Source organism: Ictidomys tridecemlineatus, chromosome 3 (assembly GCF_052094955.1).
Source record: "Ictidomys tridecemlineatus isolate mIctTri1 chromosome 3, mIctTri1.hap1, whole genome shotgun sequence".
NCBI lineage: Eukaryota > Metazoa > Chordata > Mammalia > Rodentia > Sciuridae > Ictidomys > Ictidomys tridecemlineatus.
Genome location: NC_135479.1, coordinates 113,883,619 through 113,911,353, shown reverse-complemented (window position 1 = coordinate 113,911,353; position 27,735 = coordinate 113,883,619). Strand labels below are relative to the sequence as shown.

General features: G+C 36.8%; 1 protein-coding gene across 8 annotated transcripts in view; it reads right to left on the bottom strand.

The window, feature by feature from the left end:
- Positions 1-27,735, bottom strand: part of LOC101973364 (EGF-like and EMI domain-containing protein 1) — a 616,632-nt gene that overhangs the window by 64,881 nt on the left and 524,016 nt on the right. For 6 of the 8 annotated variants that reach the window (XM_040270043.2, XM_040270041.2, XM_040270039.2 and 3 more), the window contains 2 exons: positions 25,064-25,198; positions 21,345-21,476 (listed from right to left, as the gene is read on the bottom strand). In XM_040270043.2, coding sequence (XP_040125977.2) covers positions 21,345-21,476; positions 25,064-25,198 — 267 coding nt within the window. The other 2 variants (XM_040270047.2, XM_040270048.2) reach the window with 2 other exon arrangements.

Genomic DNA, 27,735 nt, shown 5'->3' with positions numbered 1-27,735 from the left:
AGAGAGCCCGTGGGCACTGTGGTGCTCCACAGTACAGCAGCCGTGGCTACGGTCACAGAGGTTACAACTCCCCAGATCCTCATTGCAATTGATGGGCTGCACACAGTACTCAGAATTCCTTATTTACCCCACATCATCCAGGTTTGTCACCTGTTCTCCTGGTTGATCTATTACATATTCATTCTGCTTATTGCATAGAGGTGTCTAGTTTTATTTTCTTCCAAATCTTGAAATCAAGTCTGTAAAGGGTGGGTATTAAAGTTTTTTAATTACACTCTGCATAAAATCTGTATCATGTATACATTCAGCCATTTATAGCATCAAGCTTATGTGAGGTAGGTATTATTATCCCCATTTCAGATATAAAGCAACTGAGTCTTAAGAAGATCAAATAACTTGCCCAAGACTACACAGTAGCAAAGCTGGGATTCCTGTGCAGGTAGGTCTAATAACCATAAATCCTTGTACATAGTTATCAACAGCATTTAAAACTGCTTTCTGTCATTACACTCCTCACCTTCGAGATGGTTATTCCTTCCCTCCTATGTACTCTTTCCATAGGAGAAAGATATTTTCACATCCAGACAATGTTTCCTGAAAAGGAACACGCTATCTTTTTTTTTAATCCAAATATATATTACATTCAGTTTATAAAAAGTCGTCTCTTTCTCTATGTAAATGCTACTTATTTTGAATACAGATGCATATGTTAACATTTAAAGAATATTCTATGTAATATTTATATGCATAATATGTATTAGCAATATGATGTTGGACAGTTATAATTTTATCAAAGCATAATTACTAAGATTACTATATGCACTATAATTCTTTTTGACAATTCAATCAGGCTTCAAAATTCAAAAGAGGTTTAACTTGCCTCATTGATTGATTTATTCATTATTTAGCTCTATTTTAAAAATGATTAAAATAATTTACACAAGAAGGAGAGACCCATAAAATAGAATCTTTAAAGCATGTATAGAAGAACAATAGCCATGTAATAAAAGGAAAAAGAGAACAGTATCCAATCGTGTTTTTTTCCTACAGAAAACTGCTAAAATCATATGTGCTGTAGTTGTATTTCTAGTAGCAAAAGAAAACAAATAAACAAATAAAAATCCAATTTTCTAACTAAAAGAATCCTAATTTTTAAGAAAAGACACATATCTTTGACTTTTGTGTGGTGTGAGGTAAGGGTTAAGAGAAATATCTTCCTCTGTATGAATATTCATTGGTCCCAGAACCATTAATTGAAAATACCTTCACATATTTACAGCACTGTAGGATAATCTCTGTCATAAATCAACTAACTATATTAGTGGGTCATTTTCGCTAGTTTTTACTATCTTCTAGTAGTACATTTGACTCAACAGCAAATTATCTTAATCACTAAAGAATCTTATAGTAGTGTAAGTTTGGTGGCTCTATTCTTATTCTTCAAAATTGTCTTGGCTCTTTTCGAAACTTTTCCTTTCCAAATACATTTTAGAGTGAGCTTGGTGATTCCAAAATACTGTGGGGATCTTGATTATGTTTGAGTTGGAGCTATAAATCACTTTGGATCGAATCTTCCAATCTATAACTACAGTATATGCTTCAATTTTCTTAGGGGTTCTTTCATGTCTTTCACTAATATAGTGTATTTTCAAATTACAGGCATTATGAATCTTGTTATCTATTTTTTTGACATTTGTTATTCTCTAATGTGATTATAAGTGGTATCTTAAAAACCCCTTCTACCCATTTCTGATGTACAAATATTAGACTGTTTATTGACACAGTATCCAATGACCTTGCTAAAGTTACCAATTGGTTCTAATAATAAGTAGTTTCTTTTAGACTTCCTAGACAAATAATCATGTCATCTAAGAATAATGGTAGTTTTACATCTTCCTTTCCTGTAGGTCTCTTTGTGACTTGCTCCACTAGATGTAGCATTGATGACCATACAATGGTGAAAAGAAGTGTTGGGAACAGTGTCCCTGTCCTGTTCCCCTTTTCTCAAGGAATGGTTTCAGCATTTTATTGCCAGTGGTTGTTGTATGTAAGTTCATAGGATTTTTAAAATCAGAATTTTGTCCTCTAACAATGTGTTTTTTAATTTGATTTGAATTTTATGAAATTTATCTATAAAAATCAGATTTATGATGCTCTTTTCCTAATTTGCTGAGAGAATATATATGTGCATGCATGTATGGCTGTGTTTTATTATAATGAGTATTGAATTTTATCACATACCTTTCTGCACCTATTAATATGATCATATAATTTCGTCCTCCCCCCCTGATAATGTAGTACACTGCACTGATTGTTTTTTAATTGCAAGACCACATTTGAATTCCTATTATAAACCCTTTGAGGCAAGACATACTATCCTTCATGTATGCAGTTTGATGGATGGTAGATGTAAATGTGAAAGGTAAGACAATGTAACTTCTAGAAGAAAACATAAGCAAATGTGTTCTTTATCTTAAATAAGCAAAAGATTCTCAACAAAGCTCAAAATTTAAACCCAAAGAGAAAAGAAAAAACAATGATAATTTGGACCATATTATAACTAAGAACTTTTGTTCATCCAAAGATATGATTAACAAAGTGAAATGTGAGGACCATAATCAGAACATAGGAAGAACCTCTGTAGACCAATAATAAAAAAAAATGGGCAGCCTACTGTAAACATGCTACTAGAATAGGGATTTCACAAAACAGAAAACACAAATGACATACACAAAAAATTATCAGAGGAGTACAAATTGAAATCACAATGTGATACCGTTATAAAATCCCCATCTCCAGAATAGCCAGAATGAAAAATATACACAATATCAAATGTTTTTAAGGATGGAACAAGTTGTTTGTAAACCTATACATTTATAAAAGCACTTTTCTAAATCTCTTTGGTAGCGTCTTACTAAAGGTAGATTCTGTATAACATATGATGCAGGAATTTCACTATTAGATATAGACCTAACAGAAATGCAGAATGTATTTATGGAATGTATGTAAAGGAATGTTCAAGGCAGCATTATTTATATCGGCCAAACACCAAAATCTACTCTAAAGCCTCAAGGTAAACCACATCATGAGAAGCCCTATGAAGAGGCCCAAGTGGAGCTGAAGCCTCTGGCTAATACCACAAGAGTGAAGCACATTGCCTCAAGCAAGTCTTCAGAGACCCAGCCTGCTTGGTAACTTAAACATAATCTCATGAGAGACTGTGAACCAGAACCTCTATGGACCAAGCCATTCACCCACTCCTGACACTTAGAAGCTGTGTGAGATAATGTTCATTCTTTGAACAAATTTTGTTGCAAACTTGGGATACTTTGTTATGCAGCAATAGGTAACTAGTATTTTCACGAACAACAGAATGGAGTATTGTGGGAAAATCGTAAGATGAAATGCTAAATAGCAATGGAAATGAATAAATTACCACCACATGTGACATTACAGATAAATCTGACAAGGATGTTTAGTGAAAAAACCTGAACACTATAGAGCATATCATTATACACTAATTTACAGGGATCCAAATGAGGATGGTGGTGATCCTTGCATGAGGCCCATGGGGCTTCTAGAGAGTATTAATAATGTTCTGTTTGTTGATCTGAGTGCTGGTGACACAGATGTTTTCATTTTGAAAATAAATTATCCTGCTGTATGCTTCTGATTCATTCATCTTCTATATGTGTATGATATGATTCATTAAGCAGTTTATTTAGGTTGGAAAAAAACTATTGAGAATTTTTGAGGGCCTCTGAATAACACAGTGAACTACTATTTTAGTTTCTTAAAAGTACAGATTCACTTTATATGTTGCCCTTTCTTATACTGATTCTTTTTGTTTGTTTGTTTGTTTTCTTATACTGACTTTTTGATTTTAAAAAATCAAGCACAAAATAGTGAATCATTGTGCCATGAAGATAATTCTCTAAGGAATTAAATTAATGAGGACCCACTATTTAGTTTCCCAATAATTAATTAATTTTGCAACAAGCTTAGCAGTGTTTCTTGAACTTTAATGTGTATGTGAAATACCTAGGGGATTGACTTAAAATGGGGATACTCTGCCTCTACTCCTAGGGACTCTGATTCAGCAGGACTGATAACAGGCCAAGAATATGTATTTTCAACAGGTATCCTGGTGATAATAATTTGTAAAACAAAGGAGTAAAACTGCAGATAGGGCTGGGATTGTGGCTCAGTGGTAGAGCGCTTGTCTAGCATGTGTGAGGCACTGGGTGCAATTCTTAGCACCGCATAGAAATAAATAAAGCCCATTGACAACTAAAAAAATATTTTAAAAAATGTAGATACTTTTTGCAAGCTGGATAAATACTTTTGCTTTTGAATTCCAAATGGAAATCACAGCTTAATTGCATACACACAGGATATTTGGTGCTTTTATGAACTTCTCTTAAAAAGGACCAAACAAATAAAGCTTAAATATAGAAGCTCTTATTTTAACTATCTTTAGAAAATAAAAAATAAACACCTAGAGTTTGCTGCCTTCAGCATATAACTTCTGCTGCAGGAAGAAGCGACACATCTATAGAAAATATAACATATACACTTGTTGCCCAATTAAATGTCATTCTAATGAAAACATGTCCCCTCCACACCCATGTACTTAAACCAGAGTCCAAATAGTCAACTTCAAATCCTCCAAGAACAGTAAGCAAGTTTTAAAAATAAGGCAACAAAACAAATCCCAGTAAGATCACATTGGTTTCTTAGAACTTTATCTGTTTCTATGTTGCATCCCTGGGTACAGTTGGTTCACAAATCTTCACTTGGTGTGGAAATGACTACAGCATGGAAAACATGATTCTGAGTTGGAGGGAAGAATAAGCAAGCGCTCTCAAAGGACAGATCTCCAAATAACCTGTTTCCATGCAAATATACTCATAACAAACAGAGCAAGGCAAAAGGAATCCTGAAGACATAGACATATAGGCAGAATTATTTATAAACTGTATTATTCTGAAACTGCCCAAGAGGCATCAGCAAGTCTTTAAAGGTCCCTTATGATCACTGTTATAAGTACTGCCGGAAATAACATACAGCAGTAATAAACCACGGGTAGCTACAGAAGCAGGCATACCATTTACTTTACCAAATGGGGTTTATTTTTCCTCTGTAGTCTCCTCTTAATAATATGAGCCCCAAAGTGAAGTCTGTGTCTGGATTTATGAACTAAGTAAACACAGGGAGGTCCCAGCTCTTTGCACACACCAGCAGCCCTGTAATCACACAGCAGCTTGCTGGGCAGAGGATGTGGCTACCTGTGTTCTGTGCATTAGGTAGGCCTGTGGGTACTCATTAAATTCTTAATGGAGATGACAACACTCCACCCAATGAAGGATTATAAATGCAGCTACCCCAGGTGCAAAATTATGGGCCAGATTTCGAGTCCCCTAATGCTGAGGCACTGAAATTTCCCTAGGAACTACCACATGAACAGATGTGTGAACATACTTATCAACATCGCCACCTAGATTTCTCCTTTGTAAAATAACTAGCTGGCCCCTGTGAGGCAGGAAGCTTGTCCTCCTCTGGGCAGAGACACCTTTAGAGTAATCAGCATCCTCAAAATATAACCATAATTTGGTAGTTCAGGGGACCAAAGAATAACAAAGACACTGGAGTGCTGGCAGAAGTGAACTAGAAAAATGGATATTATATAGACAGGTATATCCATATGCTTAAAACACAAATGCATCTGTATATATCTATATATCTCTCTATATAATACACAATCCATTCACATATGCAAATATAAACACATGTATATGAAAGAAAATAGACAAGAAAAAAACCACTTTCAGAATATGCTATTATAAAAATGAAAATTACATGAAACAGGAAAACCACAACTACTTTAAACCAAATGTTGCAAAAGTGTTTTAATTTGTGCAAAACAACAATATGAAGTTGTCTATTAATTTTTCTCAAATGTAAATAGAATAATTCACTGAAGGTTAGAGATCATTTCAGACCTCACGTCTCACTTTTGACCCATGGAGCTTACCAAGAGTGTGTTGGCAAGATTTGATATTTGAAGGGCCAACAATACTGCTTTTCACAATCTGGGAAGCAATTGGGAAAATTGACTATAAAACTGGCCTCAATCCTCCATCCAGCCCTGTAACCCTTCCCTTTGAAATGTAACTTTTCAGCTCTTCCCTTGAAGTGCTGGAGTTTATTTCCTTACCCCTTGATCCTGAGCTGGCTGACTTGCTTTGGCCAGTAGACCATGGCAGAAGTAACTGTGGGCCAATTCTGAGATAGGCAGTAGGAGGCCACCGTGGTTCAGGCAACTACAGCCAACCTGCCAGCTGACTACAGACATGAGAGAGTTGAAATGATCCAGGTCTACACCAACACAACTACCTAGTCTATGCACGTTCTCTTGAGAAATTACAGCTAGTGTTTCATTGCATTACATTTTGGGGCAGTGTGAGACACAGTAATAGCTACAGTTCTTGGTTACTTTTATGGTGAGTCACCTATCTAAGAAAAGAATATTTTTCACATTCTTTTTAAAATTCTGTATTATTGCCATCATTATCATTTTTGCTATATCATGTGATATGCAGTTCTTAGTACCCTGAACAATTATGATAAGTAATGGCTTTAGAAATCCAGGTTTCTGGTGTAGCCCTTTACCTAAATGAGAGGTCTGCTTCTAACCACAGAGACATTAGTTTCTAGCTGTTGACCCTCTGCATTAGAAACAGTAGTTCAAAGGAGCAGCAGCCAGTACAGAAAAGCAGTGGGAAGATTAAAAGTGATCTAGCATGGGATCCAGATGAAAAGTGGGTTGCATCATGAACAGGCAAACCTTCACCATTTCATCCTCAACTGGTACTTTGAACTGAAATCAATGTCAAAAGCTCAAAATGAATTGTGTTCAGAAAAAAATGACTAGCATCTTTCAATCATCATGGTCAGGGATCAACTGTGATCACTTGTCTCACAACTTAAGTGAACAAAGAGGAACACCTAATAGTCTTTCTCCCTGAAAAACCAAACTCTAATTGATAAGCAAACAGACCTTTCACAAGCAAAGAAATCTGAAAATAACCTGGTATACAATCTATTACATATTTGAATTCAAATGATATAATGTTAAACATGGGCTCTCTAAAAACACTGGTGCTCACAACATATTGGAAAATCTACAACTTGGAAGAGATTGTAAAATATCATCAAGACAAAAAAAATAAACATTTCTATTCCCTTGACTCCTGCAGATTTACTGCTTTGGCTCAAGGGTAGCTTCCGCATGAAATCCTCTTCATGGAGACAAGCAACAGTGGGAAGGGTCACAGCTATTACTGCTTTTAAGCACTGTCACATGTGTTTCCATAGCCCAGTCCCCAAATACCAGCATCACTAGTTGCAAAGAAACATAAAATTTAAATGAGAATGAATTTCACACTTGAGGCAACAGGCAGCTTTACATTTGGATATGACATTCAGAGCTATGTAAAAATACTACTTTGCATACAGATTATTGAATGCTTTGCCTTGGAAACCAATTTATGTGCTGTATGCCAGGACCAAGGGAAAACAGGCGATGCTGACTGGCAGACTCTTTAATTCAAGTTCCAGGATTCCAAGAAGGAAGTGTAATTTCCCCCAAAGTATATATATATATATATATATATATATATATATATATATATATATATATATATATATATATTTTTAACGCCAAAAAGAAACCAGTAAACCTTTCGGGACAGATGCATAAGCACCTACGATAAAAGAAATATACCCTTTGAAAGGCAGAGAAACTGTAATTTCCCCCAAATTGGAAGTGAAGGCAACTTTAGGAATTTACATAATCATGCTAAACCAAATAGTATAGTTCACTAGATTATCTTTTTTTAAAACTTAAAAGATCTTGGAAAATCGTATCTAGATATTTAAAAAATTAAATGTCATCATAACAGTTACTAGTTTTTGAGGATCTACTGCGCCAAACTTCTTTTTAGATAGTAACCCTGGTCCTCACAACAATTCATCAACACGGGTAGTATGGTTATGTTGATTTGAAAGATGAGGGAAATATTATATAATTCACCAGAGATCACATTTGAAATACATTAATGATTTAAACAAAAAAAACAAGAAAATAATTTAAATGTATCTCTTCTACTTCTTTCTGTTACCCACAGCCTCGCCCAGGGACTGCCTGGATTGGGGCTATTGGGATTGGGCTACCCGCCTACACAGGAAATAGACAAAAGATGGAAAAATGAATGGCGAACTTCAGGCAGTTTGATCAAACTGGGGAGAAGCAGTCCAGCTGCTTCTCCCTACTGGTCCCACAGAATCGGTTACAATTTATAGCAACAAAAGCCAAATGATACATGTGTGTAGATTTTGTTGGCCTGATAAAGGGCAAAATGAGAGAAGGCAGGAAATATACATAAGCAGATTTAGGTAGCCTGTGTTAGGCGAATGGGCAATCTTTCCCATCTTCTTGGGTGCCTCTCAGTGTGGGGGTCCCAGCCCATTAGCTTCCTTCTCTTGGCAGGAAAAATGTGTTCCCAATTGGGAGGATGGGGCAAATGCAGTCCGTTTCACTTCCACATTTATCATTATTATTATTATTATTATTATTATTATTATTATTATTATTATTTTGGTGGCTGTATGAACACATCCAAGTCAGAATTCTCTAAGAATCAAAAAACTTCTCTGGACTTTCTTCTCATTCCCATTTCCCTTGCCCAGTTCCTTATGATTCTCAAAACTCCTCTATTCTTTATTTAGATATCTATTTTTAAATTTATCTTCTTATTCCCAGACTCTTGCTCAACTTACTTTCATGGTCACACGTCATGACAGCCTTGCACAGATTTAGACTAAAGGCTTCTCAACTGACATGACTTCTGACTGACCCTTGATTTACCCAACTAAGTTACATAAAGTTAAGGAGTGAACCTTGAAAGCATTCCTCCATACCAAAATTCTTTACCTGTATGCATCTTGCCATCATGTTTTTCATTTGTGAAAAACTATTGAGTTAATGTTTCTGTGTGTGTGTGTGTGTGTGTGTGTGTGTGTTCATAAGAATTTGGGGTTATGAGGAAGGCAGAGAGCCTTGTACTATGTATGCTTATTAGAGCAGATGTATGCTAATTCAGATAACCAAAAACCACTCAAACTCTGTGACCTCAAATATGGCATGCAATTAACCACTAATTAATATTAATTAATATTAATATTCTTTGCATAGTTTTAAAAGGGCTTGCCATGGACTCATAAAATTATTAAAATTTGAAAAATTATCCCTGAACAGGTGAGTGTCCTATTTTACTGTCTTGTTGGGAGTGTAATGTGCTTGAATATCAAGTATGTGGGAATGTGCAACTCTGTAAAGAGTAGCTTTTCAAATGTTTGCATGGCACTCACTCTTGGAGCTATTCATGATCTAATACATACTCTTTTCATGTTTTCAATTGATTTGTCTTATTTTAAATTTCCCAACACCTAGAAGAAGAAAAATGTATGAAATCCAAGATATGAAATCTTAAGACTGCACATTAGTTACCAGAGAGAACACATAATTCAAGTTTGATGGAAATAATAAAGCATTTCAATAGTACTGTAACACTGAAGTGGGCATTGTTGTTTTCCTTAGGAAAAAATTTCAATGTTTGAACAAAATAATAGATGTGAAAATGTTTTGTAAAGTCTGAAGTATCAAACAATTCTTTACCTTGGTATGATTATAGAGATGTATATCAGGCTGCTTAATCTTGGTTTAAATTATAGACATCCTTTAATACCATGCAAACTTCTATGGATGCTACATATGAACGGGTTAGCATTCTCGTTTTGCATTCTCTTAAATTTAAATTAATAATGAACAACTTACAGTTGAAATAGGTAATGGGTATATTTCAGATTTTATCATATAATAAAACGTAATTTTCTGATGATAGCTCACACACATTATCCCTGAGGGAATATATCAGCAATTTCAATGACATTGCAGAGCTGCTTCTTCAAGATTTGAAAAGTTGCAGGGTGAGCTTCCAAAACACATCAATTATGTGGATACTCTCACAAAGGTAGACAAGCAGGAAGTCGGAGCACTTTGCCACTGCGCTAAAGGAAGGCACATTAAGTGGTCTGCAGGCTTCCTTCCCTTTCTTCTCCGTATTCAGACAATTGATTAATGATGGCACAAAAACACAGTTAGTAAGATCGACAGCATCTTAAAATAGCAGAAGGATATTTTTTTTCCAGTTTCTTGGACCTGTCATTTTTATTATAGAGGGGAAAAAAAAAAGCAAATACAGATATCTCAGACTGAGTATCACTATTGTCTCTGAAGCCAACAAGCAGTTATTTATTTCAACTTGAAAATAACTACTATGATCAATCAGGCATTTAAAATTGAGCCACTTCAAACTGTTTGAAAATTGATTAAATACACATACTTCAACTGATTTTCCCTTCACATTCTATCTCCCTCTGGGCCCAGGAGATTGAAATTATTTGTAATGTAGTCATAAACACTTTCCTTCAAGGTATTCCTAGAAAATGGATTATATTAGAAAATTACAAATATAGCGATGTATTGCTATCAGTTGTAAGGCATTCTTTAATTTTAGAGACATTAAAATGACCAAAAGTTGTTACTTAGAATGCCTGATGTAAATATGACATGTGTGTATGTGGGGAGCAAATGGGGGGTGGATATATTAAATGTGACATGGGGAGAAAAGTTCAATGGGTTGAAAATTATTTCTAGAAGTATCCATCAGTAGAATTATTTGAATATTTTCTTTGCAAGCTTCATGTAGAAAGAAATTTTTGAATATTTGACTTTATTTTAGCACTAAAAACTCTCATGGCTTCTGAAACCTTCTATGATGACCTTCTAAAACAAGAGAGATCGAGACTGAATAAGTAGATAAGTGATGTATGCTGATGACCAGGAGGGATAATGTATCTTGTTGAGAAAAGAAGATTTTAAGCATTCTGTTAGTAGAGAAAAAAAAAAAAAGAATCAACCATTTTTATTGTTCACTATCAAACTTTCTGAAAGAGTAGTCTATTGGTGCTATTTTTATCTCTTTACTTTCCATTCATCCTTTAATCCCAACCTGCATTTCATGTTGTGTCTTTTGTTGTTGTTGTTCTTTTTTCGAAAACTACTATGTACTAAATCTCAAGTTCTTCACTTGTCCTTCTTTTTTCTTTTCTTTTCTTAAGCAGTATGTGAGACTGTGATTGTAGTTTTTTTCTTGAAAGGCTTTCTTCTCTGGAATCACATCTCTGAGTTTTTCTATTTCCTCTTCCCTTTTTCTAAAGCAGGAACCACAAACACAGGTCCCAGGGGCCAAGTAACACATAGGAGTCAGCAGGGGAGTCTCAGCCTGTGAACCTGCCAGAGCACCTAGGGACGACCCCACCTGGAGAGTGCCCACCCCTGAACAGCTGGTGAAAGGAGCTATTCACACCCACCCAGGGATAAGGCCCAGTGTTCATATATCTTCTGATCTTAAAATAATGAGTCACCTATTTAAAAGGAATTTGCCTGCCATTTATAACACACCTGCAAGCCAAATTTGGCTTTTAGTTTCTTCTGCTCTAAGTAAATCTTAGTTTCATTCACTGGTCTCCCTTTCTGAAATTTCATCATCTCAAATTCAGGAAGTCACTGAGATGGTGCTCACAGTCCTCCTGACTTCCCCTTAGAATTTTCTGCTTAGTCATCCCATCAAACCCATCTCCATGTGGATAGTTCTCCTACCCATACTTCTAGTTCTGTCTTTTCTTTCGAATTCTTAGGTTCTGATTTTTCCAACAAAGTATTGTTCATGCATGTCCTGTTAAGCATAACTCAAACACATTAACCAAATATTTTTTATTTTTGGTCTTTAACATCACCTTCTCTTTTTGTTGTATGGCTTAACATTTTAGTCGTTTTTCACCTTCTGTATGCATGTATTCATTAAACTTTGTTTTTTTTCTCTCTCTCTGAATTTATAGGGTTTTTTTGATAGGTAATATTTCATAGTACTTAAAATTAGTCATTGGAATCAAACTGTTGGGTTTCAATCCCAATTTTCTTACTTACCAAGTAGCCTCCCCGTGCCTCTTTCCCTTATCTGGAGATGACATCACAATATTATCTACTTCATGAGATTATAATGAGGATTTAAAAAGTAATGACTATATAGCAGGCTACAAAATGAAATTTTCTTTGCGCCCAGATTTGCATAGGAGACTTAATGTGGGACAGATCATTTATTTGGGTCTTGCTAAGAAGAGCTAATCTAGTATTTTCTTTTCTATTTTTTTTTGTGTCTAAATTATGTGCTAATAAATGCTCTTCCAAGGGTACAACATATATTAACCTATTTGATCTTTATGAGAATCTGATAAGTGCTTTATTAATTCCATTTTATGGATGAGGAAATTAAGACAAATTAAGTAATTCCCTAATGAAACAGCTGAAGTAGAGAAGCCAGGGTATAAGAGGTTAGGAAGTCTGGCTTCTAGGTGCAGGTGTTCATTACCATGCCAAATAGCATTATTCAGTTGTCCAAGGATTGCTACCTTCCTTCTCCACTCTCCACACAGTACTTTCTTCTTGCCTTAAGCCAGGTGCAGAGGGTTTTCAGAAAACCACTTTGAAAACTTGGTCTATGCCTTCTGGAAACTGGGAGATCCATGAGCTGATATATAACTTTCATTTGAAGAGGACAGACTACAGAGTGTCACTTCTATCAACCATAGAATATTTTCTGTAGGCCAAATGCCACCCAAAAGGGTAGAGAACAAGAACAGTTCGAGGATAGAGTAAAGAGCCCCACCATTTCTCTTTCTCACTTCTGAGTGTGCATTAGGCTTGCACTAGACAAGGAATAAGCTTTAAGTTAGATTTGAAATTGAAGTTTTGATCGCATAGTGTAGGTGAATGGGGAAAGGGCAGGAAGAGTGACTGAAAACCACAGGGAGCCTTATGGGACAGGCAAGTACCTGGAAGATGAGGTCCTGGTGTGTCAAAATCTCCCCCAGCCATAATTAATTGAATCCCCTTAAGAAAAACTATTGTTTCAACTTTATGTCCCACCTTTCAGGTGGCCAGGATGTTCCATTATCAAAAAAATTATGTCAAAACCACCCCCAACCATTCTTTGAGACCAGGATATCTCAGACCCTTACAAAAAAAAAAAAAAAGGTTTGCTGAGGGCTATTCAAAGGGATACAGAAGTCTCAATAGATAATCACAAAATTAAACCTTAATGAATATTATGACGAGAGACTTTATTCACCTTCAATGCATTCTGAAAAATTCTCCACCATATGGACCTTGTTAAAAATCTCTGCTTGCAAAAGAAACAATGATATTTGGATATAGTGGCAACAACAGCAAAAGGAAAATCAAATTACAGAGAACGAAGTTTCCTCTAATGTCAGACTGGTCCTTATATATTTGCATACTAAGGAATTATAGCACAAGAATGAATACAATCCAAAGAAGTAAAAAATGAATATTCAGTCCCAAGTAGATAAAAATTGCAAGACACAGTAGACCATGAGCCCAACTAAAAACACATAAAGGGTTTGTGCCTATACCCCTATGAAAGGTGTGTGTATTAGAGGGTAAAACTTCTGGATGACTCAGAACTTATTTTATACTCTGCCAGATATTCAACACAGGACTCTGGAAGCCAGAAGCAAGAGTAATCATGGATTACTGGAGGCAGCTAGCCAACAATATTTACCAACACACGAAGAGAATTTTAAACACAGTTAAGATAAAAACAAAGAGAATCGGGACCACTCAGCATCTGCAGAATGTAGAGAAAATTCCTCAGGTTGTTATTTATGCTAGATGAAGAACAGAATTTATGATCAGCTTCTGATTTACAGTATCTGTCATCAGTCTGGGTCCAGTTGGACAGGCAGGTACACTGGCTGGCATCATGGTCCCTCTGAGAACTGTCATTACCAGTGAGATACAGTAGCAACATCGGCTGTAGAATTAGATTGGGCATGCTGCATACAGACAAACAAAAGACCTCTCTCCTTCAGTAAACTGAGAACACTCTCTTGGCCCTTGACATTCCAACAATGCTCTGGACTGTGTCAACTTTTGGCAGCCTACATATGTGGGGTTCAAAAGAGAAAAACATTCGTTGAACTACTTGACTACTCTGGTTTTTCTATGGAATACTTTTATGAAAATTTTTCTTTTCCTCTAAAATTCCCAAGCAGGTAGCTACAATACCACATGTTATTTCATTGCACAAATGTGTCATGTCCATATGTGCTTCTCTGATTCTCTAGTTCAGAATTAGTAATTATATTATTGCAGCAAAGTCACTTAATGTTCCCTTGATTTGGATTCCTCATTCATAAAATGAGGGTAGATGAATACCAAATTCAGATGCCTGTTCTGAGGATTAAGTAAGAAATCTAATGGAAAACACCCAGCACCATAGATAACAGAGTTGGAGCTCAGTTAACAAGAGCTTTGAGTAATGTATTATCACTATGCTACATGAGCTTCTATTGACCATATAATGTTATTATTTACTACACATTGAACTATATATTATATATATCATTACCTAACTGAAACTTTCCTTTGCTTTCTTTTCACTAAGAGCCAGAGACATTTATTCATTTATCTAAGATGGCTATTTTATTTTAAAGAAGAGAATGCATACACTGAAGGTGTGTATAGAAGGAAATAAGTCAAGAATCTTCAGAGAAAAGCTAAGGGATCATAAAAACTTGACCACAAGCTGGGTGCAGTGGTACACACCTACAATCCCAGTGGCTCAGGAGGCTGAGACGGTAGGATTGCAAGTTCAAAGCCAGCCTCAGCAACTTAATGGGACCCTGTCTCAAAAATAAAAAATAAAAACGGGTTGAGGATGTAGTTCTGTGGTAAAGTGCCCCTGGGTTCAATCCCCAATATAAAACAAAACACAACAAAAACAAACTTTACCCTTGTCTGATATTGTAAGTCTTCTAAAACATTGAAAAAGCTTCTGCAATTAAAGAAAGGAAGTTGAATCCAGCGGATGCTGAGAGCCATTGCCAAGTAGTGTAAGGGTCTGACGAAACGTCAGAGGAAGAGACCACAAGAGACCAGCTTCATGCAATAAGCAGGAGGTATTTTTATTGAGAAGGATCCTAATTCAGTGCGCTGAGGCTCTAGGCTCACTCAGGAAGGGAAAACAGCCCAGAGCCCAGAGCAGAGGTCAAGCAGAGCTTAAGTACACTTTTTGGGGAGGGCGGGGGGCTTTGCATACATCAGAACAAATCATCATGAGGCACGGGAAAATTGAACAACTCTGAGACATGATTAGTAGTACATTCATTGGCGGGAACAGGCTGGGCAGGGGTGATTGGTCACTCCTAAGTGGGGTACACATTTAAACTGATTGGTTTTAGGGCCTAAATAACTACGTGACAAACTACACAGAACCCCAGGTTATTAGACAATTCCCAGGGAATCAGGAGAAATATTTACTGGGCAGTTCCAGTATTGTTCTAACAGCTACAGGGATTACAGGTTCTGGGGGTAGCAGAGGAATTTTAACTATACCTAGTCCTTCACTTTTTAACTCAGGCCCTACAGCTTGGAAACTTTACAATGCCCGGTCTTTTACACTTTAATTCAGGCTTTGCGGCTTAGAATCAGCTTAGAAATTTTACCCTTACAGTAGGAATGACTCATGGAAATTTCTTTGTCAGCCTACCCCATGTTGCTCAGAGGAAGGACTCTCCATTGTGGAAATGGGCTTGTCTTAGACTCAGGTCATTTGCAGTGACATTGCATGTAAGGTGACCTTGCTCAAGGACCAGGGCAGATCCAGGTTTAGGGCGGATCAGGGTTTAGGGCGCTCCTTGGATTTAGGGTGGTTCCAGGTTTAAGGTGTATTCTGCTGCCTCAGGCGTGCCCGCTCCTTGAGTTCTGCAAGATTCAGAGAGTATTTTGGGATACGGAGCCCAGTGGAGGTGTGGATTTCCCCAGAACATTCGTGTAGAGTGCCGGTGACAGTTCGAGAATAAAGAGTTGCTGTTTGAATCTACAAGGTGTGAGTGGCTCCTGATTTTGTGCCCAGCCAGACTGCGGCAAGTAGAGCTATGGTGCTGGGAATAAGCTACAACTTCCTTCTCCTCTCTCCCCTTGAACCATCTTAACAGGTCTAATAATTCAACCTAGGACACATGATATCCAGATAATATACAGTAATCTCGATGTTTCTCAGGTCTCCTTTGTATTGGATGAGTTATTTCTCTGAAACTTAAAGCCCAACCTTCTTTACTAAGTTGTTAAGAATGTTCTTAATTGAATCAAGCCCATCAAATAGAGCATCTCATGTACAGAGAGAGCTGAAAAGTGCCAAAAAATAAATGATAGCCTTCATCATGCACAAACAGACAACTAATTATCAGGCACTATGATCAGTGATGTTATGGAAGAAAGAAATTTCATGGTTTGGTTTGTTTGCATAGGACTAAAAAATAAAAATCCTTAAAGAAATTTAGCCAGCAATTATAATGAAAAAAAAGATATTTAGTAAAGAACAATGAACTATGGTTCTTGTCATTCCATATTTTAAATGTATGTGGTGCTTGGGGGGAATTCAGGGCTGAAGTATGAGGGTCATCTCTGGAAGCACAGTGGTGGGTCCTATGATTAAATAGGTGGGTTCTATGTGAGAGTGGTCAATGTGAGGTGAGGGATAGGTTGATGATGAGCCTTTAACATTATGGTATTGTCACTTCTTGTGTATAGTATAACAATGAGGCTTATTAAGGAATGACAAGATGAACTTTGTTCTTAATGATCTAACAGACAGGATGGAAGCTCATCCAGTAGGGGTGAGACTGCTCTTAGGTTGCATTCAATGTGCATATGTTAAAAAGGCAAGCTAATTTGAATATTAACTCTTTAAAAATACAGATATAAAGACAAATCTCCTCGAGACCAGCTCTACCACCCCTCAACTTAATGTCTGCACCTCAGCTGCTCCAGGACTCCCTTCTCTGCCTCCTGATGATGGGGAGATGAACGCCTTGGTAATGACATACCCATTCGTCCTCAACCACATCCCTATTTCAAAACCGAATTTGCACAATAGCTTCTTGAAAGGCCTGTCACTGCTTCAGTGTCGCCTCTGTCGCACTTCTCTGTGGGAGCTGACATTTTGCTGATACTTCATCAGGCTGGCCCGCCTGCTGAGAACCAGATTGGTAAGGGAAATGCATCTCACTGCGGGAAAGGATGGGCGATGTATTATTTAAATACAATTTATTTTACGGCAACTTTAAAAATCAGATTTGCAATGGCTTCAGAGAAAGAGAGGCTTTTTGTTGCATCTCACTTCTTTGTTTTTGGAGGTACTGAGGACTTTTAATTGTTCTTCTTAAGTTTTTCCTTTTATTCGTCTACTTCTATTGTTGATTTTACATATAATCTTTTCTTTTTCTTCTACTTTAGATAACTGTCCTTTCTTTCTTCTTTTTTTTTTTTAAATAACAATGTCTCATAAAGAAAACACCAGCCCTGGTTTGTGGTGGGTGTAGTAGAAATTGAAAATAGCTTATAGTTGGTTAAAAGAAGCAAACGATCCCTCTAGATCAGAAGTTTACATGAATTCTAGAAAAAAAAGGATAAATAAGGCTCTGTTTCCAGCTCAATATTTTTTTTTTGGTCAGTTTTTTGAATCTTGTATGGGTTCAAACAATTGATTTTTGTCTTAAAAATAAACTAGACTAGCTAAATAGCCAATTTTTTGTTGTTTGGAGATATTTGTTGGTTAATTCAACCATAAAGGTCAAACTGGTTAGCTGTTTTAGAAAGAGCAATGTAAAACCACTACCTGAAAAGCAATCATTTCTTAATATCGAAGGAGAAAGTAAAGGTCATGAAATCATTTTGTGTATTCAGAACACAATGTTTGTCAGCCAGTGGTTTGTTGGAGCCATTACTACCAGCTTGGGACACCAACCATTAAATTTTCAGGAATTTTGTAAGCCATTTGACATCACATTGGTTGCTTGAAATGACCACGGTGGGAGTATTACACCATGGAAATAGGCGAACGCTACAACCCAGGTTTTTTATATTTCAGACAGCCAGTTGTTAAATATTTACCAGCTTTCCATTGGGAACTTAGACCTGTGTTCAATATGATTTCCATGAAGTTTCATCTAGTGATGTTGGATACATGGTTGTATTTGTTATTAGAATCTCCCTCCTTATATCTTTTCCCTATTCTCTGTCACTCCACTTAGTTCAGAGGCCTATTTTATAAAGGTTTATGAAAAACATGGCAAAAATCAGAGATATATTAGCAAAATGACTAAGAGAAAATCGAATTTCTGAAGACCGGCAAAGGAAACAAATGTTCAGGGGACATATTACTGAGGTTTTTTTTTTTTTTAAGTTTTGGTAGTATTGATGGACTGTGTTCAACATTCACAACAAAACAGAGAAAATTGGACTTCAATTAAAAGAGCAAGTTCAGTGAGACTGGTATTCACTGTCATGGGAACAGTGAAGATTCTCAAAGGCTACTTTAAGTAATGACAAAAATTGCGCACTGGTATTCACTACCTTACTACTTTTTACATTAACAACTTTTCCAAGGAAAAATTGTAAGGCAATATATATGGAAAAGACAGAAACGTATAAAGGAGAAAAATACTCACCCACAGCCACTGTTAACAACAGCTGTCCTTTCTACTACAATTTTCCATGGGTTCGTGTTCTCATAAATTTGGATCATTCTCTATATACAGCATTTAACGTCAATTCTCCTGACAATAAACATTTATCAAAAAACATGAATCCTAACCACCTAAGAATAGTCCACAGATGTATTATATAATGGTTTAATCATTCTCCCCTTGGATGGATATTTAGGCTGTTTCCAATTTGTACTTTTGCTATGAGAAATAACGTCAGGATAAAGAAAAAGCTAGGACCACTTCTCTGATTATTTGATAAAAGGCCTGATAGAAAGCTACAGTGCCCTTCCCAGAGGTGGCACTTTTCCCAAGGTGTGAGGGCCTGGAAAGCCATCCACCTCCCTGTGCCACACACACCATGCAGGAAGAAGAAAAAACCCCACAAAACCCACACATTTGCATAAAACATTAACCAGCATAAGACATAACCTAGAGGGTTTCCTACCAGTAAAATAAAATATTTTTTAAAAGAAAAATTTCTCAAGTATGTGTATTTATAACTTCCAAACAATGGAATTTTTACAAAGCCAATAACTTTAGAAATAGCTTTTTGGTCTCTCCTGTCTATAAAAAATATTACTTTGTATCGCCTGTAAGTGTTTTTACAGTTCATTATGCAGAGTAAGTAGGTTTTAAAATTCTGTGAGCACCATACCAGGGTATTTAGAGATATGTTGTATGTTTTTCTTCAAATACAAGCCTTTTAAAAAGCGCCATACATAGTCTTTGCGAAGTATGTGTGAAGCATTTTTTATGAGTTCTATCATTCAGTTTCACTCATTTTCTTAAATAACTTATTACGGTGATTTTATAATACGTGTTTGTGTTTCTGTGATTAAAATCAGATAATAGCATGTCTCACTAAAACTGAACTGGACCAGGAGTTAGGGCACTTTTTGTCTAGTCAATTCAGTACATGTATCATAATCAGTTTGCCAATACAATTTAAACAACCATTGCTTTTCACCACAAATTTCTCAGGACTATCATAAAATATTCTCTTGGGGTTTGAAATACTAGGATGGAAGCATTATAACACAGCATGACTATTAAAATTAATATTTGAGAGAATGAGCAGTTTATCTTTTTCTTGTTTTTAAATAATCTATTTATATCACCTGACAATTGAAACAATGTAAATTTTATTACTATCTGCTTAATAATAACTCCATTAATGTTGAGTTAAGACAAGAGAAAATGTCACTGCACTGTGGAAAGAGCAAGAAACTACCTTTTGAATATGTAAATTCTTACCTTTAAATCTTTTTTTTTTTTTTTTTAAAGCAAACAACTAGGTTAGGGATAGTCAACTGCTGCTCTGGTAAACTTCTATACTATTTGAGATGATTGTCAACAGTGCCAGAATGATGGTCCTGAAATAAAAACTGTCTAGTTATATACAGAAAAACTGTCAGGCAAAGACCTGTCCTGCCACTTCTGCTTGAGGGTTATCCTTAGGGGTAGTAATGTATTTCCCCAAATGATCAGATGATTAGCTCTGTGCTAAATACTCTCCTGTATTATATTTTATATTTATAGTTTATATTTCTGGTTTTAATTGTTTGTTTTTAGAAAGTCCTAAGCACTCAGAACTCATTCAGAAACAGCCCACACTTTAATAAAAGATAGCTAATCACACACAAAAAATAGAGTTTTGCTAATCTTTATTAGACAAAGTTGCAATAGTAATGTGGAAAACGCCATCATTATCATCCAGTTCACAGCTTTTCTCCATCTCTCAAGCTACTCTGTTTCACTGCGGATGGGGCAGAGGAGATAAGGCAGTGGGGGTTAGCTTAGGTGTAGGTAAGAATAACAATCAGAAGAGGGTATGGCAGGATAGTAGTTCTGACTCTTTTAAACAGGTTCAATTTAGCTAATCACTTTTTAGCAGTTTATAATCTGCTCCCATTCTGTCAAGAATGATAATCCTAGTCTAGAATTTCTTAAAACGCATTTCAGTATAACATTAACTACTATACTCGGGGAGATTGGTTCCCCGAATGACTGCAACCATCTCACCCAGTTTGCAAGTCTCTGGCAATGAAATCTTGCTACTCCTCTGCATCAGGAGTTAGAACCTCTTTCTCCTCCCCCTAACTCTGGCTTGCCTCATGATTTGTTTTAAACAGTGGAATGCAGTGGAAATAATAATGTGTGGCTTCTGTGGTTACACTTTGAGACATATGTAGCTTCTGCTCTCACGTTTTCTGTATGCTCCTTCTTGGAGTGTTGTCCTAACACTGCTGTGTGAGGAGGAAGTCCAATGGAAGAAATGCTATGCAGAGGAAAAGCCAGGTTGCATGGTTGAGAAGCCCAATTGTTCCCAGCTGATCAACTTCCTGAAATAGCCACACGAGTGATACATGAGAGACTAGCAGTGAGAGCCATCTCATCAACCCACAGGATCAAGAGAAATGATAAATTATTGTTTTAAGCCACAAAGTATTGGGGTGGGTTGTTGTACAATGATAGCTGAAACAGCTTTCTAACAGCAACACCTTGTATAGCAGTCAATAAGAAAAGCATTTATAAAGCCAACAATTTTATTGACTCTGTTGGGTCTCCTTTCTAGGTTTATTACTTACACATTGTGCAGGATTTTCCCATGTAACCAGGAGCACAGGTACAGTTTCCAGTTTCTTTGTCACACTGACCTCCATTTTCACAGGGTCCACAGGAGAACCTGCATTCTGGTCCCCAGAGGCCATCAGGGCAGGCTTGTGAAATAGAGAGAGAAAGAAAGACTTGCAATAAAGCTCAAGATGGTCCCAGATTTCTACTGTTGCCTAAGTGAGTTGGCAAATGTGTGCATGTGTGTGTGTGTGTGTGTGTGTGTGTGTGTGTGTGTGCGCGCGTGCGTGTACACGTGCGTGTGTCTGAGCTGCAAAGAAAGAAACATTCTAGTAGCCTCTGAGGATTTATAGCACTTCCAAAAATATTCCCTGAAGAAATCAACATGATGCTCTATCTTGTCACTTTGGAAACACAGATACAGTGGTTGGCTTTTTGCTGAAAATGTAGTTTTTCAGACAGTAACAATGGAAGCAATTTTGATATATATCTTTGGAGGCAGTTGCACAGAACAAAACATGAAAATGAGATGTAATTTGTAAAGGAGGCATGGTGCTCGGGAAGTTGCCCCCAAATGCTTGCCTCAATCCTTTGCTCCCAGTCTTTGCTTTTTTTTTCTTTCCTAAGTCAGAATAATCACACCAGAGGTTTGCAAATTGTGGATTTTATGAAAGTATTCAATGCACTCAAGAGAAATTGTGTGCTTCTTTGTTGAATGTCCTTTGAACTAGAAAAGGACAGTTGAAGCTGTATCAACACTGAGACTCGGAGGTCTCAGCATATGCTCTACCATCAAAATCACTGGAATTAGAAACCTAGTGGGAAGCATTCTTTTAACACAGGGAAAAAATGGTGAAATTTTCCAAAACATATGGTAATTATAGAGAGTCACAGCAATTGAAATCGAATCATGAAGTATATTCTGAACTGGGCAGAGTGAATTATTTTCTGGGATTTTAGTACCTGATCTGATGATTACTTACTCTGCACCAAGCACTTTATGTAAATTAGCTTATATTTCCATAAAAATTTCCCCATGATCACTTTATTTTATTTTTTACATGAGATGTTAAGTGACCTACTCCTTCACCAAGCTAGAGAGTAGCAAAGGTAGGATTTGAACCCAGACCATTTGGCTTCTGAAACTGGAGCCATCAGCCACTGCAGTCAGCTTTCCCAGCTACACTAAGTACTCAGGACCTTCAGAGTCAATTAACCTGCCCTTAGAGACCCATGAGAGTTCAAATTTCAAAATTCATCTAAGGTGGAACTACTTTAACAATAATCTGTCATTCTTATTATGACATGAAGGTTGTTATGGACCACCTTAAATGGACTTAAGGGAATTGCTGGCCCAGAGGGTCCTCTACAGGTAACTGGGGTCCAAAATACCCCAGGCTATAAACTAATGGATATAGAAGGGAAAGGCATTGTCTGCTTTTAGAAAATAACCTTTTTTCCCTTTCTTTTCTTTTTTTGGTATTTCACAGGTTAGTTGAAGAAACCAGCTCCTCTATTCTTAGAAGTCACTGCTGATAAGCTAAATAAGGACTGGTGTTGATTGTGGAGAATACTGTTCATTAGTGCCATTGAAACAATTTGAAGTCTTTAATTAACTATTCATCTGCAATCTAGACACAGGTCTGGAGTTAAGATTTTTAAGGATCTGTCTGGCTCTAGGAGCACTTGGGCTACTTCACTCTTTTAAAAAGGAAAAAGAAAAACAACAGGCCTGATTTTCATCATGCACAACTCTTAAAGAGCTCTTTTTGCCTTGATTTCAGCTGCCAATCATGGCAAGCCCATTCACCCGCTCCAGTCTGATTCATAATTTCATTTTGTGGTTAGACAAAAATATCAGAATTGGACAAAGTTATCTGATTGAAAAATAATATGTTTTCCAGAGATTATGGTGACCTCTCTATTTTGCTGATTTACATATACTTTCAACTCATTTTCTTTCACAGTGGGAATCTCAGAAGCATTTTCCAATAAAGTATATTCAGCAGCTGCTTTAAGAAAATGTTATCAGAATAAATTAAATTTACCCAGGTGTGTGGATATGGTATTATCTCCTTGGGCATTAGCTTCCAGGGCATGACTTCTCCAGTGGGGAAAGAAAGAAGGGGCCAACTCTGGGTTTAAAAATCAGTTGAGGCAAGAGATTTAGAGAGTGACACAAGACCCACTTATACCATTTTAAACACTTTCATGTGATATGTGATATCCCCAGGTTCCTTTCCCCATTACCTAGAAACTCACAATCCAGCTATCTAAAGAGTTCACTCTCCACAAAATTCAGACGGACATTACTGCTAACATGATTCAGTTCCACAGGCACAGAATAACCCAGAACAAAGTCACACTCCCCTTCTCATTCAGCTCCAGAAAAGCCTTTTAGACTCTCTGAAGCCTGCAGTATAAGGAGCAGTTGAGGATACAAGAGCGTCAAGAACAACTGTCAATCTCAGTGCTTCCCTTTGTAAGTGAACTTGGTACATGATGGCTTCCTTTCAAACCCATTATCTTCTCCCAATTTTAAGCAACATTACCTTTTGGGTCCTGCAAAAGCAATAAATATCATAACTTATCGTTAGTTATGATAATTGTATTTGTGGTATGGTCAGTATTTTGTATGAAAGAGAAAAAATGCTGTGATAATTTCCTCTGAATAAAATAGTAACTAGGGCTTTACCCACCATATAAGAAAAATGAATAAATGATAAAAAATAACTATGCATATTTATGTATTAATTTAAGAAACCATTTAATGGGAAACATCTCTATGTCAGGATTGTTCTAGGAGTTTAGGAATACTGGCATAAAATTGCAGATACTCTTCACACATGGGGTTCAGATTTTAGCAGGGAAGGACAGGCAATATATATTAGACAATATATAATTAGAATATGTGGTCTATTAGAATATGATAAGCATGAGAGAAAAAGAAAAATGTTCAGGGAAACTTGCAAGTTGCCATTTTAGGTAGGGTGGGACTGATAAAATTCGGTGCAAAGGTGACATGAGGCTTTGAAAACACACAAAAATAATGCCCTGAAAAACCTGAGGAGGAGCATTCCATGAGTCCACAAGCCAGAAACAAAATCGCTGACATCTTGGGACCCTGTCTTCCAAATTTTCATGCAAATACACACACACACACACACACGCACACACACACACACACACACACACACATGAATATATTACTTATAATTGAAATTATGATATACATAAACCTTTCTATTTGTAGTTTAAATTTAAAAGTTATATAATGTCTAAAAATTTGAGAAAGGACCATATTGATAGCCATTTTAAATTTTCCACAATTAAGTATCTTTGCATTTTATTTGTTTGAGTGACCCATTTTTAGATATAGAGAGAATAACTCTTTAATTCAGGAAGCCAGCAGTGTTCTTGGTTGATGAGTTCAGCTCAAAGAAGTGGACACAGTAGCTCTCATCTTTTTTTCTGGACAAGATACTATATAATGTGATCTTTCCTCCCTTCTCAAGTCAGTAAGGGGATTGCTTATAACAGAATCTGAGAAGACAAGGTTAAATAACCATATTGCCCTGTGTCTCAGTTTCCTCACCTGCAAATAGGGGATTAATAAAGCATACCACAGCACCTGAGGACACTGGTGGATTAACTAATTAATGATCATATGATGCTGAACAAAGGCTGAGCGTTATTATTAGAGAAGAAAGAAAAATCTATCATCAGATTGTACCTTTCTGGCATCTGTTGCCTTGGTAACCAGATTTGCAGGTGCAACTACCATTTTTGGCACTGCATTCCAGGGTGTTCTCCTCCACACACTGACATTCCAAAGAGCAGCCAGCTCCGTAGGCCCCCTTGGGACAGTCTGTGAGCAGATTGAAGCAAAACGGTCACCTGAAAACCACGCTTTGTTTATTTTAAATTGTTAGTGCACAGGCATGTCATTCTGTGGGGCCTGATTATGAGGAAAACAGGGGATCATCCTGACTGCCAAAATAAAATAAGGAAACAAATGTCTTTCAAATCAGACAATTCATTTGCTTTTTGGCAACTGGACATGAACAGTGAAGCCTAAACTACTTAAAAGGCTTTGGTGCTTCCAGGAGAGAAATTGCTTCTCAATGTGCTCCACTGGTGCCCATAGTTAATATTCTCCAAGGACTGCTGCCGCTGCCAGGACCCATAGCCATCCTGCTGCAGCATGGAGATGATGGACAAGCATTTATGTGAAGGCTTGCCATTGTTTCCACTCCCCTTCATTATATGGTAATCGGAAAAAAATTTACGTCATGCAGAGAGCACAAAGCTTTCACAGTGACAGTAGCGTAATCTTGACCACATCTTTGGCAAATGGTGCTTGCCCTCATGTCATTATCTTCCCCCTGCCATTGAGCTTTAGGGTTGGTTGTCAGCATTGGAATCCCAAATTGGAAAAAGTCCCACTTTTGCATTTAAGAAAACATACCTGTAGTTCCCTTTCTGAGCAGTTACTAGAATAATTCATTTCCCTTTCCAAAATGTTTCTCTGACATCATTTCTTCCCTATTACAGATGTTCAAGGGACTTATCAAATGAGAGATCCTTTCAAGTGCCCTCCAGGCTCAAGGTAATTGTTTTGTGTGTCTTTATGGGCTTTGCTACAGAAAGTTGCTTGCAGAAAACAAAACACACCACTCCACTTGGTGGTAGATGGAGAGGGACAAGTAGAGATCATTCAAAGCAGTGGTTATAAAGGTACCACCCAGGATGATCCTAGTGCCACTTGCCAGGGACACTCAGTTACCACTGAGGCAAAACAAAATTATTAACAGAATTTTGTTCTCAAAATCGTTCATGATTCCCCTGTCAAATTTTCTACAATGTTTAAGTCTGTAATTCTTTCTCAGACCCTCCACGCCCCAGGGTTTCTCAGACTTCAGTCTGCCCTGATATAAGCCTCTTTTTGTCATCTCAGAATACTACCCTAGATTGACTTTCATGTATTACTCTACCTGATTCAGCATATAGATTTGTGGCTCTGGGAACAACTCAGGCACAGTGGAATGCATAAATTTGACATTTGGGTATATTAGGAACATATAATTGTAGCAATACGTTTGGAAAAAAAGAGAAAGTAGAAGTAACCTGTGTTGGCAACCAAGTGCCTATTCAGGGTTTGTTATGTATTAAAATGTATTTTCAAAAAATTCATATATTGAAGTCCTAATTCTCTGGATCTCAGAATGTGTGTGATCTTATTTGGAAATTGCAGATGTAATTGGTGAAGTTATAATGAGGTCATACTAGAATAAGATGGCCTTTAATTCAAGGTAACTAGTATGTTTATAAATGGAGAAATCTGTCCACAGAGACATGCACATGGGGAGAAGAGCATATGAAGACTGGGTTATGCTGCTGCAGGACGAGGATCTACTAGAGGCTGGGAGGTCTAGATCCTTCTCTAGTCTTCAGAGGGATCATAACCTTGCTAAAACCCTGAAATTGGATGTCTAGCCTCCACAACTGTGAGACTACGAATTTCTTTAAGCCACTTAGTTTGAGGTACTTGGTTATAGAAGCATTAAAAAAAAATTAATATAAGATTGTCAACTCAAGCTCCCTCAGAGACAGTCAAGTGACATTAATAAGTGAAGCCTCAATTCCAAGAATAATGGAATTCCAAAGAATAGGATATGTGTGTTCTACTTGAAGATGGTCACATTCAAAATGCTAACCACCACTAGTAACCACAAACCTGATAGCATGAAAAGGAATAAAAATATGCTATGTTGATATTCAAAACTAAAACTTCAATTTTAGATGTTTCTGACAATTAGCTCTGAAAGTTTTCACTCAGATGTTTTATGATTAATTTGTGCCAAAACATTTGATATTATCTTGTCAAATATTCAAAAGCTATTACTAGCCAGGCACAATGGTACATGCCTGTAATCCCAGCAGCTCAGGAGGCTGAGGCAGGAGGATTTCAAATTCAAAGCCAGATTCAGAACTTAGTGAGGCCCTAAGCAACTTAGTGAGATCCTGTCTCAAAATACAAAAAAAAAAAAAAAGGAAAAAAGAAAAAAAAAAGAGCTGAGGATGTGGTTCAGTGGTTAAGCAATCCCAAGCATTAAACCCCACCCCCCAAAAAAAACCCCTATTACTAAATATGGGGTTACATATCTTTTATTTTGCTCATTTAAGATTAACCATTCCTCATGATCCAAGTTGAGTTTCCTATGATCCCTCCATTGGCTTTCATATTGGAGTATTCACCACTGACTCTGTATTTTCCAGGTACATACCTTTTATAAATAGATAAGTCTCATGGATATTCAACTTAAGATAGACAATAAAACTCTAAAAGCTGTCTGTTATGAAGAGGTGGTCATGATACTGTTCAGGCAATAGGTATGTATGTCT